Consider the following 19,678-nt stretch of genomic DNA (forward strand, 5'->3'; position numbering starts at 1 on the left):
TCACTTCTGCACCAAACGCACCCGTGTGATGACCGTGGATCTGCTATTCTTGTTGAAGAGTGTTGATGTGCAACAGATGCTAATTGGTCACAGGAGGAGTCTCTGAAGCGTTCCAAAGACTTGTCAGAATAGATATACAACTGCTCAAGGTAAGTGTTTCCTTCAACACAGAAAGTCTTTTGTCAAAATTTAGGCAATTTTTTTTCCCCGGTGGAATAAATTGATTCTTTTCAATGTCTACCAATTATAGGCCACACAGGCAATAAGTACACAAAGGAATACCACAGGAACTGCATATACACGCATACTTATACGTGCATTTCTCTGCCCTCAGTCATGAAGTGTGCTCTCTTCACGTTCTACAAAAATTCTGATCCCTCTACCTCTCAACCACACTGCCCAAAAACCTCACAGAGCTTGACGGAGTTGACTGAGCATGCCCAGAGGGTGCTCGACTCATTTGAAGGAAATTGTAAAGGAGACACAGAAAGCTAAACAAATTACACAGAGGAGAGTTGAGACAAACAGAGAAAGAGGGGCGCCGTAATTCTACTGGTGTTAGGTTTCTCGTCCCTGGACACGCTGAATATTAAATCTAAAACTGGAACAGAACTGTTGCGCAATCAAGTGCGCCTGAATGCACAAGCTTGGATGCTGCAACGTCGATGCTTTGAAATATTTCTGTAGTGTTATGTAGGCTAGCCAGCAGACTTGTATGTCAACAAAGCTCTGCTTGGAAATGTTTCTAGTCATTGCTGCTCTATGAAGGAAATAGAACTAAGGGATTTTCTTTCATTTGTATCTATATTAAATCGAATCAGGCACGTGTGTTGTGAGACAACTAAATCTGTCGTACAAACGAATGACAAGATACACATAAATACAGACAGATAGAGACTCTCACCTGATTTTCTACTGTTTGAACTGTTCTGTTTGTTCTCTTTGTACACCAGTTGCTTAATCCACAACGTTGGAGCTGTTATCTCTGTTTAAAATAAAACATAAAATCAATTTGCATCAGTTATATCCATTAATGTAATACTTGTATGTTGTTGTTGTGTTGCTTATTTTTGCATGGGGTCCAAACTTACCCTCGCCTTCTGGGACAACATGCGTCTCCATGGTTGGTGTGGGCTTGGAGCCATCATCTGGATTGAGGGTGAGAAAGAAACGGAAAGAGACTACCATTATTGAGGTTAATACAATCTACTCTCCACAACTGTTGAATGATTGGGATTTGCACATGGCCCGGCCAATAGCACAGAAAACAAAGTGGGTGAGGAATAGAAGATACAAAGTGAGAAAATACAAGTGAGAAAACACAGATAAATAACAGTGTTCATCCACTCAGTAACACACACACACACACACACACATCAGAATGCATAAATTAGCCACGCATTCATATTGTAGATCAATGGTAATTGAATTGTATAAAAAGGCAATAGTAGATTATTTAATACACTCAAAGTTTGCATGATAATAGAGACATGTCAAATGTCCTACTGTACTTACCCACTTATCCTCTATTGCTTTCTGGCTGATTTCCTTGTGGCTCACAGCATTGTAGGCCTTGGCAGTCGAAGGGCCAAAGCCACAGTGCTAAAGCCACAATAAGGTGGCAGTGAAACCAGTTCATAGAATATATGTAATTCACTGAACTAAATAACAGTCAATGTGACACTATTTTTTTCCAGTTCACCATGTTTGCTTTAAAAACAATGATCGATGATTAAAGATTATGATATACCTTCTGAAAGTGAACTATACTATTCCCTGTCTTTTATAAACACATGGGTAAGATATCAGCAGCAGTAATATGATCTATGATATGTTAGTAGCTATTTTTAAAGATATCATCAGTCAAAAAACAGCCACTTAAAATAAAACCAACCAGCTTCAATATGAATTTCAACATAACATCAATATAATTAGATTTAAAACTGCAAATGTTATTGAAAACTGCTGTGAGCATGTAAGAATTTCTGCTGCTGCACATGTAACATCAACAACAAAAACAACATTCATAACATACATGAAATCAGCCCACAGCAGATATATACAGGTGGAGCTGGGGAAGGTGGAGGGTTTCTGAAACTAGGCAAATATTGGATTGTTGAGCAGCAAGCTCATTGGCTGTTACTGTCTGAATAATAATGCTGAATATATCAGACTGTGTTAGACCTACGGGCCTGCACCACCTAGAGTTTCATGTCAGAACTTTGTATTTATTGATAAAAGTCAATTATGCGAACAAAAATGTAAATGGAATTGTATAATCCTAAACCCTACAGTGAACTTTAGAGACTCACATCCAGTGGCACACAACCACCGTCCACCTGCTGGTGACATAAACATCTGTTGCAAAAGCACTTTGTCTTGAGTGCTGTCCAGTGCAGAAGAGGTGAAACAAGATCTGAAAAGAACACAGGCAAACTCCATACCAAAAACCCTACCTCGCATTCCCAACACAACCTTCTCTCACCCCTGCGATACTAACCTAAACGTACCCTCAAACCCCTATACACCACCCTTGGGGCCTGTAAATGACAATCTGGCTTTCCTGAGTTAGGGCCCACAAAAGTAGGTGCCTGCCATCGCTGCTGTTAACATCTATATTAGCTGTTGGAGATTTCACTGCTGTAACAGAGACCAGTGGGGCTTTGGCAAAGCCCAGCCTTTGATGTGTGCTAAGTTCTTACACTGGCTGTTAAACGGAACAACTGGAATAGGTTTTCATCCTTTACGGTCCTTAGAGAAACTTAAGTCTGAAGTAAAAGCTTGACAGAAAGAGTCAGAGTCAGGCCAATGAACATGTTAAGAGAAATACGAGGCAGTCTTTTTGAATGTGTGGACACATTTAATCTTACATAAATAAAACGAGGCAAGAAACATTTAGCAATAGTGCAGTTTAGTGTCCTTTTGTTAGCTTTCAATATCTCTCATACATAAGCACACACATTCACATTTCTGCGAAATCCAACTCACCTTTTCTGCCAGAGCTAGGAGGTCCTGGTGGCTTATCGGTTACTGACCCTTTGAAGAGAGAGCAGAATGTTTACTCAACTTTTGCAATGAATTGCAGTATCCATTTTACTTAGGGAGAACGGTTTAATATATGTACAGCTTGCACTTGTAGGAACACAGCATGCACTAGAAAGGTCCAGATTACAAATGCAAGCGATAACTTGTAACGTTTTAACTTACACATTCAAGAGAAACAGGAATCAGTTCAAGAAAAACAATTAGAAGACCCTCCAAAAACCCATCAGACCACTCTGAAACAACATTTTCACTGCTGAAAATGTTAAAATGTTATGATCTAGAAATTAAGTTTCCTGTAATGTCAACCCCATGTTATTCCAGGTGTCGAGTGCATTCATTCATAGCAGATTAAAACACACACACACACACACACACACACACACACACACACACACACATAGGTAAAATGATGTGCAGTGCTTCAAATTTTATTTGGGTAGTGAAAATCACCACAGAAGTTGTTTACCTCCATTACTACAACTCATTATTATCATGAATTATATTATAAATAATTACTGTTATTGTTATTGGTGTAGACACACCTTCCTGCAGAATATAGTTCCAACCTTGTTCTAAAGTACCGGTCTTTAAGAAACAGTTTTGGTTATTTCTGTTTATAATTGTACTACAATATGGTTTTCATGACTGTCCCCTGTGTAGACATGAGTGTATATATTTATGATTGTGTTTGAATTGTGTTGAAACAAAATTCTGCAGCAAGACAGATCTAAAGAATTGAGTATTCATGAATACAACACACTTTAGTGTGATACATAAAAGATAAAATGCTTCGAGGAGGGGGTAGTTATGTACAAACAATCAACAATCACATTGATCCAAGTACGTGCAAATGCTCAGGATTAAAGGCATGCATAATAAATTCAAGATTAGACAGTCAAACCAATTAAAATGCTGGAGAGAAAGAAAACTTTGAACAAAAGGGCTATTTGGAATGAAATTTACTACCTGACAATCCACTTGTCCCAGCATGAGTTCCCATAAATTCACGGAAGTTTCCTGCAAACGTGTGCAAGACATTTCACTTAAGTGGTGATTCATGGGATTCACTCATTTCTGGGACAGGACTGGTCCATCTTTTAAACATTCATGAGATGTAGAACACTGAGCCAAGGTTAAAGCCAAATAATTCATTTGAGTGTGATGTTATTGGCAAAACATCACTGGTTAACAATTGAATGTAAATCTTTCAATTCTGAAGGAAATAATATTTAAATTGCAATGCAGAACCTTGTGCAGGACAACAAGCAGCAGGAAGAAAATGTAAGAACATATTATACAAGTATTAGACAATAAACAACATTTATACAGCTGATTTTACTTGTCTTGGTTGCTGAAAGTGGTTGCTAACAAGTAGCTAAAATGGAATGAAGGAACATTATCAAAAAAATAGAAAAGAAAGAAAATTATTGTTTGTCATCAAAATGCCATTTATTACTTACACTCAAACCTGTTAGACCTTTTTTTCATCTTCTGTACACAAAATGTTTTTGATTAAAGCTGTCTACATAGACAACAACAAGGCCTAGAAAGCTTGAAAGGACATCATTAAAATAAAAAAAGTCCATATGACATCAGTGGTTTAACCATAAATGTATGCATTTACAATAATACTTTTAGTGTATAAAAACTCTTTTCATGAGTGTATGCCTCAAGGAGGAGAAGCAATTCTTGAATAAAGATATTTTTGTATTTTTTGTGCATAAAAATGATTCTTGTAGCTTCATAAAATTACAGTTGGACCATGATGTCACACGGACTGTTTTAATAATGCTTTTACTACCTTTCTAGGCCTTAAATATAATAGTTGTGTTGTCCGAAGATGAACAAAAGTCAAAAACAAAATTTAAATTTTTGGGTAAACTATCCCTTTAAACCTCATCAGGCTGAAGAGGTGAACTGCTCCCCGAACTGCTCACTTTTGCAATGTTTAAACTCAAACTTTCTCCTATGCGAAAATCTAATTGGTTTTTGGAGGGAACCGGGGTGATACTAACTGTGGGTTGGCTTACAAAAAAACAGAAACGCTGCAACACTCTATTACTTCCAGTTTATTTGTCACAAAGGAAATGGAAAGTAATGTTGGGTGCATTGTGGGATGTTTCACTGTATTTTTGGCAAGTGCAGTAAATGTTTTTCATTCATGAAGATATTAAAGTTATAGTGTACTGTGCACACTGCATACTACAGAAAAAGTAATGGCACTAAAGCATAAAAATACCATAATATGTTTGCAGATATTAGAAACATGCTAAGTTAACATGTTTATCTGAAAAACAATGCTACACTCAGTAATTCTACTCTGAAAATGTGTGCTCCGGGTCGGAATGTCGGCCTCTGTTTTGGTTTGTGAAACCCACTCACTGCCAGTTTACCCAAATGCATTTGGACATCCCGGGTTGCCAGTTGGCAGAAAACACAGCATATGTAATTGTATTTATTGTCACGTTAGCTTGTTCCTGTTGGTGTTGTCAATATGGCAACCTGTGTGTGAGTCAAGTCTAAAGAGATGGGCCGGGTGAAATATTTAAAATTTGGACTGCGATACCTATTTCAACCAATAGCTGTCAATCCTACATACAGCACCTTTAAACAACAGCATTGGGGCCAGGGCTTCCTGTTCATCCATACAATAGAAATCTTATTTGGAAACCTATTTAGTAATTACATATTGTAATTCTGTTTGGTGCCACATTTAGCCAAAATGGTAGAAACTGTTAAAAAATGGTTAAACATATATCTTTATAATGATAATAATAAACATTTTAAAATATGATAATTAATTATATGGGAAAGGCAAAAATGGAAAAAAATCACAGGTGTCTCAGCAGTTAGCTACAGATGAATTGAACTGACAAGTGACAGCTGGATGGACCATCCAGAAAGCTATGTGAAATGTAGCATCAGAGTAAGGTAAGCACAAAATGGCATGTAATCATAAAATGTCAAGACACATGAGGGGAAAAAAGGAACCACAACCAGGTGCTCCAATCATAATGTAATCCAGTTCTGGCAGGAGACGGTGGTGTTATCTCCAACAGAACAATCATGGCCATTAGAGCAAAGTGTTCCCATTCATTTACGAAGAGAAAAGCTCCCTCATTCCAACCCTCCGCTGAAAGCAGTTATACAATGAAGAGAGAATGACAAAGCAATGATGGAGAAGAAGGGGAAAAAATGGTTGAGAGCGAAACAGATGAAGACAGAGACTGATTGAGTGTGAATTTGGAAAGAGACGGAAAGAGAGAAAAGCAGAAATGCAGAACCCGTAAAGTAGAGAGAAAAATTGATGAACTTTCGGAGTCAGTGTAAGTCCTCCAGGATATTATCCATCACCTCTTGGTTCCATGCACAAACACAGTAGAAGTAAACTAAACAGAGCGGTGGCTAGAGTTTAACATCACGCTGACTCCATCAAAACAAAGAGCACGATTTAAATCAAACAAAGTCTAATGGCTTTGAAAGTGATGGACTACAGGCACAACTTCTTGACCGAGGCACCTGATGGTTTAGCGGTTCTGCTTTTCAGCACGACCTAAACACAAAGCGATAATCCAAGCAAACAGTCTAGAGATACTATCTGCGTACATACAGTACCTGAACACACTGGCGTTTTGTTCTGGACAGAAGAGCCGCTGACTGGCTTGCCATCTGTCGTCACGCACCAGCAGTATCCTGTGAGGGTGTGACATTGGACCTGGAGGAGATACAGACGGATAGAGGTGAGAGGAAATTCCAGTAACTGCTCTTGTATCTCCTGGACGACCCACACAAAACGTCCCAGCGCTTGCGCTGGGGGAATACAATTATTCAGAGTGAAAAATGACTCTCATAAACGATGAGGCATTAAAAGCTTAGGCGGACTGGATGATCTCTGTTTAACAAAGTAAGGTGCAGGTGAAATAGAGGCTGCGAGTCTATAAATGCGATTTAATGTACACTTTCCATTCAAATTCCCTATACGGCCGTACTGATGAGAAACACAGGGAAGTGTAATTTTTTTTGGAGACTGGGGGAAGACATTGGAAGGCTAATTTGTTCGCTAGGTAGGTTTGCTTTAGGATTCGTCGATGTCAAGATGCAACACATAATGAGCAGCGGTCCGGCACTCTGACAGACCTGGGCGAATGTTCCATCGTCATTGCATTCTGGGATAAAAATTGATTCCTGTGGCCTCTTGGCCTGTTCCAGAGCCTGAATCCTCTCAGTCCGACATTTCGTCTGGCCCGCTTCTGCAATAAAGATAAAAATATGTTTAATTACACAAAGATGACATTCACAAAGTTTACAATATTTGCTATAATATGGACACTTTTAGTGCATAAGGCTAGGGAATGTCAATGGGAATGTAATGGATTTGTTTCTGAGAGAACGTTTAATAAAATATACCTTGAATTCATTATATGTTGCTTTGAGGGGGGAAAGATCTAGGAGATGCATAAATTGAAAGGGAAAATCATGGGAAAATTCACATACAAAAAGACACCAAACACACTCCCACACATTTCCCATTTTTGACCAATGGACTCCATGACCTTTCCAGTTAATCCTGATGATTACAGCATAGGTATTTTAAATGAAGTTCAAAAAATCTTTTTACAGAAAATTGACTCATACATACCAACTATACTTTATATCTAACAACTAGAAAAATTCTATGGAAACTATTATGTCATTTCCATGACCTTTTAAAGATATTATTAATGCACATGAGTATACCAGACTTTGAAAATCACCATTTTAAAATAGCTCGATATTTCCATGACTGCTGAAATCCTGAAAACAATTAACATAAGCATTACTGAAGATAGGATTATTGGAAAATTCATCGCATTAAACAGCCTTTCGAAAGAAACCTCATCACTTGCGGTAAGAAATGCATCACAAAGATTCTTAATCTTGAAACTTCTAAGGATGGAAAATATGAAGTTCGAAATGTCAAAGCTGAGTGTCGTGTTCCAGCATGTAAGCACTTGGTCATTTTGTATGAAAACAAAGTATTTAGTCATTCTAAGACAAATAAACAAAGCTTACAAGTTGGACCTCAGTGCTGGACTGCACCCAAGATGTAGGGAGGCTGAAAACCACATAATTATTTTCACACTTTGTCTTTTAAGCTATTCGCAGTTGGATCCTGAAATGCATAGACTTGCAATATGCTTTCAAATACACGTTCGCATAAGAAAACAGACAGAAGTAAGCATATCAAGCACACAAAGGGACAATTTGTCTGAAAGCAGATGCATTCAAAATAATCCACGATGCAGAAATAAGAAGCACCTGTTGAATCTGTTGAAAAGTTTGGGACCGATTGACTAAGCGATAACACAACACTTAAGGACATAGATGCAACCTAACCTTTTTTTCTAGTGTAAAATACATGTAAAAAGATCTCCCTTTCATGCCAAATGTATTTTTTTTAAATGGAACACAATACACATTAATTTTGGTAATTGGCCAAATTGATTAGTCTGCAGTCCCGTGAAGCCTGGCTTACATTTTTATTTTTTAACAGTTTTGCTGAGGGTTTTTGGTTTGTATATAAACTTTATATTCAGTAAATAATGATGCGTAAACCTTTCTGTTCTGTTCAGCTGTATGCAATCTAAATTACAAATAAATGAGCAAAATTAAAATTAAATTCAAAAAAGCTGATTTCAGCAATTTGCTTAGTTCTGCTCGTAGCATCATATTTCTTTTTACAGTGTTACAGCGTTGCACACTGGGTAAACCATCGCTTTAAATACAAATTCAGTCATATTAAAAATATCTGGTGCTTGCCTAAAACAACGGGTTTTTGAATCGTGTAGTTAATAGATTACACATCAGGCTACTTTTAGCCTTATCCAAGAGTTGGTTCACCCTCCTCCTATGATTCCTGGCACTTTTAACTAACCGCTTAACACAATCCAGTCTAAGAAATTGATGATGCAAACTGACCTTGACTTCAAGCCAATCAATCTGTCTTTGAGCATGTGAACACTGCCTGCAGAAACTTACATGCATACCAGTGGGCATACGCGCCTCCTCGTAATGCTCCGGGGACTGTATATCCTAGAATGACACGTGCACAGATGTGTTGTGCTGCCTTGATTTGAGATCGGCCACTTTCATGCCAACGCACGAACGACAAAAACCGCGTCCCAATTTGAACAGGAAAAACGGCGAGGAAGGACACCAAGAGTGGCAGTGCAGATTTAAACGAATTCATCTATAAGTTGAAACTGCAGATAAAGCCTTTCATGCAAAGGAACGAGGAGTACTTTTTTCCAAAATGTTTAAAATAATGTACAATTGCATGAAGATACATAATAATTACATAATTAGCACTATGCGATGGCATTTGTGAAGTTTTGGCTTTAGCTTTAGTCTTAATCATACTTTCTCGCCACCTCTTAAGCAGTACTGGGGGTATCATACATAATAAGATTACTTTTTCAAATAACTATAAAGTAATGCATTATTTTTTTATTTACAAGAAAATATAATTAAGTTAAATAATGGCAGATACTTTTTCCCCATTACTGACTGACAGCTCTCCTGTCTCCATGTTGAGAGAAATATAAGGTGTTACTTTCAATACAAAGTAATTATAAAGGTCAAAAATTGTCACATGACCTTTTTCAGTTTGTTTTTGTATTTTGTCATCCTTTCATATCAAGATTCTTGCAAAGCATAATACTGAAACTGATCCAAAGGATGGATCCAAATTTCACGCATAGCCCTTAAGTAACATAGTTTTTAGTTTTTAGTGAGTAACACAATATTGTAATGCACTGCTTTTAAAAGTAACTCTCCTCAACGCTGCTCCTAAATAAAATCATCGACACTCGTTGCGCGCAGATTGGGAAACAGTCACAGAGTGCAAAGTTGGTAGACACTTGTGTGTGTTTGCAGGTTTTCATACCTTTCATACCTGTCAGCTCTTTGACCTCTGAAACAAGTGTGGGCACAGGAACAGGGTGATCTATCCTCATCCAGTTTCTACCTTAAATTGCACAATGAATAAACAAATACATATCACATAGCACCACTACTCAAAGAACGGACACATTTACGGTAACTTACTGTATGTTTCAGTTTTGTTAGTTTCTTTTATTTTAAAGCCAGGTCTTTTATTCTGATTTGTGCTTTCATTTTGAAGTTCTCGTTCCTATTTCCCGTCTTGTTTCTTATTAGTTGTTTTCAGCAGTGCATTTGAATATAGTACGCTCAAACAGCAGTACGTATCCAAAAATACATACTTATACTATAAAAGAATAGGCGAAACGCATGCAGTTGATCTACTACTTCCAGCGCTTCCAATGAACACTTTACTATTCTGTAAGGCCACAAGAGAGGGGTCATGAATGCCAAAGACTTGATAATGCCAACATAGATTACCTTAGATCACCATAGATATGCCTTCCTTATCACATAATACTCAGTCAAACAGTATTTGATTATGGATAAAATTTCTTTCAGGATTAGTTTTCAGAAAATGAGGCTTTGCGGTATAGAAGTACATTGTTAAATGGACTGAACACTGCTTGAAGGGAGAGCTCACTAAAACACGTCTCAAGTTGCTCCATTGATAACAAAATTTTCGCTTTTGCCTGAACTATCCCTTCACTTTTTCTAAATGCGTGTGGTAATAAGTCTTGTTTTCGTATTTATTTATTTATTCAGAAATCAGAAACAGTGTCTGATGTCCACTGACCTTTGCACCTGCCTCTGTAGGCGAGGGTGAGCGTGCGGTCCTTGCATTTCGCCCTCTCCAGGTCACAGTTGGTATCATAACTGTGTCCGTCTGATCCACACACAGGCTTGCCATGGCTCCTGGAGCACGCAGGGGAACACGGGCTCTCTCTGTCACCTATAAGCCACTGCACACACATGTACACGTATATGAAATACATTTAAAGAGAGCACTGAGGGCATGACGGTATTCTCTATGAAGCACTCGACATAATATCCTCACTAGACACTAATGAGCGTGCAATAAATTAAAGAGAGCCGCTGAGCTGAGCTGCAGCTCAATGAGTTTCACAGGTTTTAGTGGCAGTAAGACTCAGATTGCTTATTGCGGTTTCCATGAATAATGAATCTGAAAATAGCTGAGCTTAAATACCATATAACCTTATATAGACAATACAAGTTGTACATACTAAAATTGTAATTTGCAAATTCAAAATAGGTATAATTCCTTCTGTAGAAAAATGGCCTATTAAAATATCCTGTCGCAAAATTACCAGTATATTTTCCAGTAACTTTGCAGATATTTCCTTAAACCTTAAAATATTTCAATGCATAATTCAAAATACGGGTAAAAATCATCACAGTTCAGTGGGCCATATTTTTAACACTTTTTTTTAACTCTTCGAACACTTTTCCATTCAGATTTGGTTAAAATGAAAGCAGTTTATTCATTCATTGATTCATTCATTCATCCATTAATTTATTTCATTTTGAAAAAAAGTAAATAGTATTCCTTGTAAAGCATTGTTAGTATTGATTAATATTTGTCACCTTACTTTCTTTGCCTTTTTTTGTCCTGCAAGCAGACGCCTCAAATATACATTTTCCCACAATTGCAGCGGGACACACAAATTCTCCTGACTTTTGAAAGGAACGTAAGCATCTTTAGAGATTTAAAGAGAAAGGAAAGCCAGATGAGCATTCAGTGTACAAAAAATCACTATAGGCTGTGCCATAGATGCACGCTGGCCCATCATGCAGTGCGTTTCACAGCACAGCAGGTATACAAAACTGGAGAACCTCTGCTGGAAAAAGGGTAGCTTTAGCCAGAAACACGGGGCACATTTTCCATTTTAACGCGACCCATCTGAATAACCAGAGCTGACCGTTTCTGATCACACACACACGCAGCAAACAACAAAACTTTGCTTCAGGACTGAATCTCTTGAGCTGAGCAATCAAGCAAATGGAACCAAATGATGTCACTAATATAGTAGACATGGACTGAATCAGACTAAATGCCTGATGACAGACAACCCCCCGTTTCAGCTAAGTATGGCATTATTATATCTGACTCTTTTACCATGTACATTGCGGCTTATAAATTAGTACCATACAAACTATACAACTTAGAAATGGAATACATATACTATTATCAGATTGCAATATATACTTTGCAATTTTATACTTTTTAATATAGAAATTTTCTTTTTTTTTATGTGTTCGCACTGTATACTTTTTAATTCTCACTTGGGTAAATAATCCAGAACAGCCACATTAAAAATGAACACCTAAGCAAATCTTTAGTGTTGTTTAAGAAGGGCCAAAATATTCCTGGTGAGAGCTGCCCGGTCTAAGTAGCACAATAAATGCTGTATCCAAAGCAAGCTGTTTTAAAGGTGATTTAGAACCGAGTGCACGTCCAGATGGTGAGTTGCCTATTTGTCCACTTTCTTTGAAGGAAACCAGGAAAAAGAAAGCAACCGACAAAGGTCTCACAGACAAGCAGTTGTAGTGGTATAATTCATCTTGATTACAAGCATACTTCAATGATGCGTTCTGTCTGATGGCGTTTATTATGACAGAAGGCATAAAAGATTAATGCACAGTTGTATAACCTAAAGTGCACGTATTTTATAGTCAAAGATTCATCTGCAGGAGCTGAGAAAGGTTGGCAGGTATTAAGTCAAAGCCTCAAGGATCAGAGTTAATAAGATCACTGTAAACAACAGGAATGCTCCTTCTTTAGATTTGCTCAACCTCGTGTTGTGCTATCTCTATGATTTTCCCTTTCTGTGGAACGAAAAGAAAGATATTCTGCATAACGTCTGGATTTTTGAGTCCATCTCAAAAAGTAAATGAATAAATAAATTATTAAATAATATATTTTGTTATATAAAAGCTTTACGTGAGCAAATGAAATCAAGCATCATACAATAAAACCAAACATTGTCAGCAACACTTAAGTACAGAGTAGGTTAGGATTAGATTAGGGTTTGGTTTAGGGTTACTTGCATGTATTTGGGCATGATTTAGTGTTATTATAATAGTAAGTACAAGTAATGTTTTTGCTTGGAAAAGTAAAAGGACTTCTCAACAATAATTCTTAATAAATCTCGAAATAAAAACCAAATTAAATATTTGATATAAAATAAGGTATTCTCGGAAGGCACAAATGCACGCAATTAAGCTCATTTCACGAAATTTCTGTCCAAATTTATACAAATAAATCATTTGTAAAATAAATACGGACTCACATTGTGTCAATGACGTTGACACACTGTCCCCAAAACCTTCACCCGAATCAGGTTAGATTTTTTGCATCTTTAACAAGCATTTTGATAGAAAAGTATAATGAAAGAGAGACTGTAAATGAACCTTTATGGTCAACTTAAGCTCTGGGAGGTTAACAACATGACAACAAACTGCTGACATGGACCAGAGGAAGAATTTATGTACCACCTCGGACAGAAAGCGTACTGATACGTGACTAGGTCTGTAAAATGTGTTTATTTGTATAATATGAGTCTTCAGTGTAACTGTTTAACTGTATAACTAGAAGTGAAATGAATCACAGACGTTCTTGTCAGTTTGTGTGGGCAGAAGTTTAGTTAAGCATGAAACACAGGAAAACAGAAGCCTACACACCATACAAATATTCTGTCATTCTCACTTTTAACAATATACAGTTCCACGGAAAGTATTGGGAGATTCTGGGACAGTTAAATCATGCATTTAAGAAATGCATTGTACTGGATTTTATTTTTCTTCAATTTTGTTTTAAAAGTGATCACAAGGATCTGGATGTATAGATGTAAAATAATGTAACTTATATCTATTTAATGTATCTCTTTAGTTTTTTTTTTTCATAATTTTGCGCAATGCCATGATATTCATATATTTCTGTTCTGGCACAGACGCTTAACAAACTTTTAGGGCTTCTGTACAGTGGTCAGGTTTCTCAATCCGTACACTTCTCTTTTATATAGTGAAATGTCTGTTCGGTAGTCAGCATTCGATAAATCCTACTAGATCCCTGACATATGCTAAAGTCAGAAATAAACCATTAAAAACAATCCTCTGTTGAATAAACAATATGTCAAGCATATTTTTCTAATCAAAAGTGAAATGTTCTCGTTTTTCATTTTAGGGTTTATGGCAAATGTTTCATCTTAACACTCTATTTTGAGAATAAGGTACTTTAAACTTTTGCCTGGACTCCTCACAACAAAGTGAAGATTTCTGGACGAGCTGGAGACACCAGAGAAATCTCATTGCACAGATGGATTTTTATTCTTGGCAAGCTTTGTGTGTGTGTGTGTGTGTGTGTGTGTGTGTGTGTGTGTGTGTGGTATTCACGGGGAGTGCCAGAGCTACTCTCTATAACGTGTGAAGCACTCGTTACCTTTCGAAAGAACAATAACAAAAATAACGGGCAAAAGCAAACTCCTGATTGGCTGCCATAGAATTAGCAGGCCTGGCCAAAGAGTAGCTGGCGCCTCTCAAAAAGGTTTTAAATTAGAACCTGGAATTTGGAGATTTTTATCTTATAAGGTTGATATATGAAAACTACGAAAAGTGATCAAAATGGATTATGCTTTTATGTGCTATTAAATGCGAGTCATGAAGCAGACAGAGTGAGAGAAACTTTGTATGATTCAGTAATGGATGTCAGATTTCACACAAAGAAGATTTGAAATCATAATCCCTCTTTCTGTTCATTAAACTAATTAAGACCAGACTAACAGGAAATCTGCTTCCTCAACTTCTTACTTTGTCACACTAATGATACAGCTTGGCTAAGGAACAGTCATGTTAGATCTCCTGGGGAATTTCATTGACTGTCTGATTGCATGCCCCCAATCCCCAAGAAAAAAAAAAGATACAGGATAATTTCCAATTCCATCCAATCCAATTTCTGATGTATTTCAGACCAGAATGTAAAAGGCCTTGACCCAGTGCCATTAATTACTCTCAGAAACTGTTCATTCAGTGAATCATGTATAGTCTGTCTCAACTCCATAACAATCAATACATCAATGTCATGATGGAAACTGAATGATTGACCACCGCTCAAGAAACATGGCTAATATTATTATCCCTATTGCTATGCTTGAGCATTTTCTTCTACATTGGAGAGAAAATAATACTTTTGGTTAGCTAATCATCACTTATAGACGCCCTTGAGATTCACTAATTTCTTCAAAATGCCAATCTAGATTCTAGACGAGTGTCCAAACAAAAAAAACAATCGAAGATTTCTTACATTCTTTGAAGAAACTTGGTGCTGACCAAATGCTTTTGATTGTTTAGCCTCAGAGCTTGTAGCGACAAATGAAAACATGCAGACTAAATAACCAGTAAACTTTGTTTGGCCATTTAAGTTCAGTAGACATCAACGAAACGCACAGTGAAGAGAAGATACCACTTGAGGATCCCAATATGGCAAGACATCAGTTGATGAAACCTGCTATGTCATGACTAATGGCTGTCCGGTGTGGTAAAAGAGACACTACTTTTATCGGCCTGTAATTGAAGCCTCTGGGAGGCTGGTAATCTCTGGTATTTTCTCAGAGAAAGCCGTATCATTAAACGCTGATAGCCACTGCTATCTCTCCACAGCAAAATGCCATAGCACTGACCCAGAACACATTCTCTCTGTCAGAAAACCTTTCTTATCCAAATCCCAGCTGTCGCTCACTGTATATCAAGCACACAGCGCTGCTTCTGGCCCACACAGGGAGAACAGCCCTTTGTCCCTCGACTCTGTCTCCCACCTTGTTCTCTATCTCCCTCACACACACATTTTCCCTCTCTTTACTTCTATCTAGTTCTCTCTCGCTCGGGCTGAGTCTCTGTCTGTCCGCTACAGTCCTTGTCCAACTTTGTTGTCTGCCTAGAGTAATTTTTCACAGTCACTGTAACAGTTATATGACAAAGCATTGTTAGAAAATCATGTCATTAATTACCCATCCTCGTGTTATTCCAAACCTGTACAACCCTCTTTCAGACAAAAAATCAGCAAAGGCCATGTTTGTTTGAATCAGTCAGTAAGTTCTGGGACTTACAGTGTAGCTTATGTCAAAGTTAACTGTATCTGCTCACAATATAGAACCACAAGCGATTTATGACTCGATATGAGTCAAGCTACCACATGACTGCCGACAATACATGTGAAATAAACATGTACACCCCCCCAAACCTGTAACTGTGTGCCTGTGTCACCATAGTTTCGTTTCTCTTTTGGCATTGGTGCATAGAGGGAAAAAACACTAAGTTCAGGGCAATCAGTTTAAAGCTCATGCTTCAACTGTGCGATACCCTCATGATGGTCTAAAATGTCTGACATCTCATCTTATCGTTAGTCAAGAGTGGCTAATTGCCTCTCGTTACCCCTTGTGCACTGCAAAATAAACAAAGAATAACCTGAAAATGGGTCTGGCTTAAGATGGTTGTTGTTGACAAGCCAAACTTGTAAGCAAAGACAAAGTGGCTATGTCTTTTTACGCAAAAATCAAATATCCCTCCTTGTTGGCAAAGGCTATTTAAATTAAATCTGAACACTCAATTGCAAAAGAAACTTATCTGGTAACAAGAGCTGTGGTGTGAAAAGCAGACTTTCAAGTCTTGCAGGGCAAAAAGGTGGTATCTTCAGCGGTTTGGATATGTATAAAGCACAGCTCATACAGATGGCATTTTCAAGCCAAGCAGCTATCTTTGGAATATTTATGAGGAAAAACTTTAGCCAAACTTGTTTGGTGAAATCTTTGAGATGTACACAAAATTACAGATCGTTGAAAAGATTTCTGTTGAAAAGAATTCCGTTGAAAGGACTTCAACTGCAAAAATTTGCAGGTCTAAAATCACATAGTCGGTAAAATGCGAAGTTATTTTATTGCAATATTTCATTACTTCCGAGAAATAGTAGCTAATTATGTTGCTTAGTTACTTTTTATGAAAAGTAATGTGTTATATTACTGCAGTTACAAAATCTGGACAGGGATTGCTTGTTTCCTTTTAATATAAAAAAATTATTTAAACACCAAAAGTGAAATTAATTCCCCCTTTAAGGCCCCAGTATACTTCAAACGAAATGGACGAATCAACTGAAATGACGTAATTTCGAACAAAATCATTTTGACAGTTCAAAACGGCTCACCAAAGTGAATTTTTTGGGAGGTTCGCGTTGACTGCTAAACACCTTTGAGCTACTATTGGTCCGTGACGGTTACGTAATCGGTGGGTGTGTTCTAAAACTCTTTTTTAAAGAGACTTTAAAAATTCAGTAAAAGCAATTCATTCTTACAAAAGATATTGCGGCGAAGCTTGTGACGACCCAAAGTTATGCAAAAAGTGATGTAAAGGCATTTAGGCTGAAAAAAATGTAAATTTGTGTCTGTACAGTAGAGGGTACAGAGTCAGTAGCAAAAATGGAATAAATACATAAATGATATTTGTCCTATTTAACATAGTATTTGATAATAATCTGAGTTTTATCCATTTTAGAGGAATACCAAATCTTTTTTTTTATGCAGGTGAGAAGTAAACCCATGTTCATATTTACTCTAGTACTACAGTAATATCACGTTTACATAGAGCACAAAATGCACCTGTACTCATTCCCGATTTCTATCAACATGGCAACCAGCAGAGCTGCCAATCATGTGTCAAAAGTTACTTATTCGAAACAGTATTTATAATATTTCTTTCCCAATTAAAAAGTAATGCATTGCATTAGTTTTTGCATTACTTAAAAAAAAATAAATGTAATTATTATACCCTTATAAATGTCATGCAATCTGCAATTAGTGCAACAATCTGAAATTATAGTACATCTGGCATGTTGCATGACTCCAAACCTGCATGCTTTCTCATTCGTATGATCTTAGCTACGAACATTCCCGACAGTCACACGATTTTCTGTCAACGCAGTGTTAAACTGCAAAGCCCACTGATGCTACACAGTGTATCGTGAGTCATTTTATATAAAGTAAACAAGGACCCGCTGACTGCTTGACTATGCTTTTGGACTATTAGATGTCTGGTTAAAATTAGTACTAGCGCAAAACACGGAAAACAATCGCTCTTTCTAAATGCACTCAGATTAGGACCTGTATATACATGATTCCCACATCTCCCTCTCACCTGCAAACACGCACAACACCTGCATCAGTGGGTCGCCGGGTGTCATGTGGGCCGCTGCAATAAAAAAAGCAGAGGGGAGGAGGGCAGGGGGTTTTGCGCTCATACGCCGAGTTGGGAGAATGTCGTCTTGGCATGGAGCTCGCGCTCGTCTCGCTGTGTTTGTTCTTTACATGACTTTACGAGGTTTCAGTGATGTACTCGACCAGGTATGCTGTATACGGCGCTTCCCCAGGCCGCCTCCGCGCATCCATTTTTCAATGACTCGTTCAAAAAGTTAATTTTTTTTACGCTCGACTGAACTCCCGTGCTATATTGTTTGCGTGGATAGCTGATTTTGAGAGATGAATGCCGCGGGAAAGCTTGCGTCGTATCTTAACTGAAATGCTGAATGAAAACAGATTAAGACTAGGTTTTTTGTCATGTTGGAAAAAGTTCACACTCTGTTAAGTCCATGCTTCAAAGGGAAGGGAATATTGAAGTGGTTAATAGAAAATAGGTTTCGTACAAATCATGAGCGTTCTCTTGAAAGTATATTTCCAACAAAAGAAGTTAAAGACTAAAGTGTAATAATAGCCTATATTAAAATTTTTCTATTTAAATCATGGTTTAACCATTTAAAAAAAAAAAAAGTTGTTTGTGCTTAAACAATTAACTTTTGCAGAGTTCATCAAATAAAAAAAATAATGCAATTTTTCTATAAATAATATCACAAGTGACAGATTTATGTATTTATCTTAATGCATTTACTATGAATTTTGCAACAGCTGAATTGTGTATATATCCATTTCTGTAAATGAATGAATGATTGAATGATTGTAAAAAGTAAAAAGTACTGCAATTTAATGAAAGCAATTTAAATATTTTTAAAAAAGTGATTAATATCCAAAAACTGGCTATAACATTAATACCAATATTTTACATTATTAAAAAGGTATTAGAAAATGACATAATGGTAATGTACTGATCGGCACTACTGACAACTGATATTTGACACAAGTAAATAGATAGATAGATAGATAGATAAATAAATAAATAAATAAATAAATACAAATGTTTATATCTTACACAGTAAAAAAAAAAACACTTTACCTTAAAATGTGTTTTACAATATGTGGGAGCATCTAAATTTGGTCAAAACTATTTTTGTCAGACCTGACTAATTGCATCAGGTGGAAATAGCTTCTTATGGTAACAATTTACAGTATATACAGTAAGGAATGCATGCCTCAAAGTTGCTCATCGGTTTTATTTGGGGGGGGGGGCTGTATTGGCAAAACATTGACAGAAATTTAACTAATTGATTTTTCAGATAGTGTCTAACTCTGCCCGCTGAAATATTGCATGTCTTTCATTTTTATGTTATTAATTTTGCAGCTGGGTGCCTTCTAAACTGGTGCTGAGTAACGTCTTTCAGGGTTACGGTACAGAATACGCTGTCCATGTTTTGCAATAAATCAAAAATGCTACTCATGTTACAAAAAAACAAACAAACAAAAAAAATCCGTGCAGCACA

The 19,678-nt window shown here is 37.1% G+C and overlaps 1 protein-coding gene across 11 annotated transcripts in view; it reads right to left on the minus strand.

The window, feature by feature from the left end:
- Window positions 1–19,678, minus strand: part of smoc1 (SPARC related modular calcium binding 1) — a 42,329-nt gene that overhangs the window by 19,448 nt on the left and 3,203 nt on the right. For 5 of the 11 annotated variants that reach the window (XM_043262765.1, XM_043262762.1, XM_043262766.1 and 2 more), the window contains exons 2-9: window positions 10,763–10,928; window positions 9,971–10,051; window positions 7,183–7,295; window positions 6,661–6,760; window positions 4,012–4,062; window positions 2,989–3,036; window positions 1,092–1,181; window positions 905–985 (exon numbers count right to left, since the gene is read on the minus strand). In XM_043262765.1, the coding sequence (XP_043118700.1) occupies window positions 905–985; window positions 1,092–1,181; window positions 2,989–3,036; window positions 4,012–4,062; window positions 6,661–6,760; window positions 7,183–7,295; window positions 9,971–10,051; window positions 10,763–10,928 (730 nt within the window). The remainder of the gene's footprint in view (window positions 1–904; window positions 986–1,091; window positions 1,182–2,988; window positions 3,037–4,011; window positions 4,063–6,660; window positions 6,761–7,182; window positions 7,296–9,970; window positions 10,052–10,762; window positions 10,929–19,678) is intronic. The other 6 variants (XM_043262767.1, XM_043262768.1, XM_043262770.1 and 3 more) reach the window with 6 other exon arrangements.

This window comes from Puntigrus tetrazona, chromosome 17 (assembly GCF_018831695.1).
Source record: "Puntigrus tetrazona isolate hp1 chromosome 17, ASM1883169v1, whole genome shotgun sequence".
Taxonomy (NCBI): Eukaryota; Metazoa; Chordata; class Actinopteri; order Cypriniformes; family Cyprinidae; genus Puntigrus; species Puntigrus tetrazona.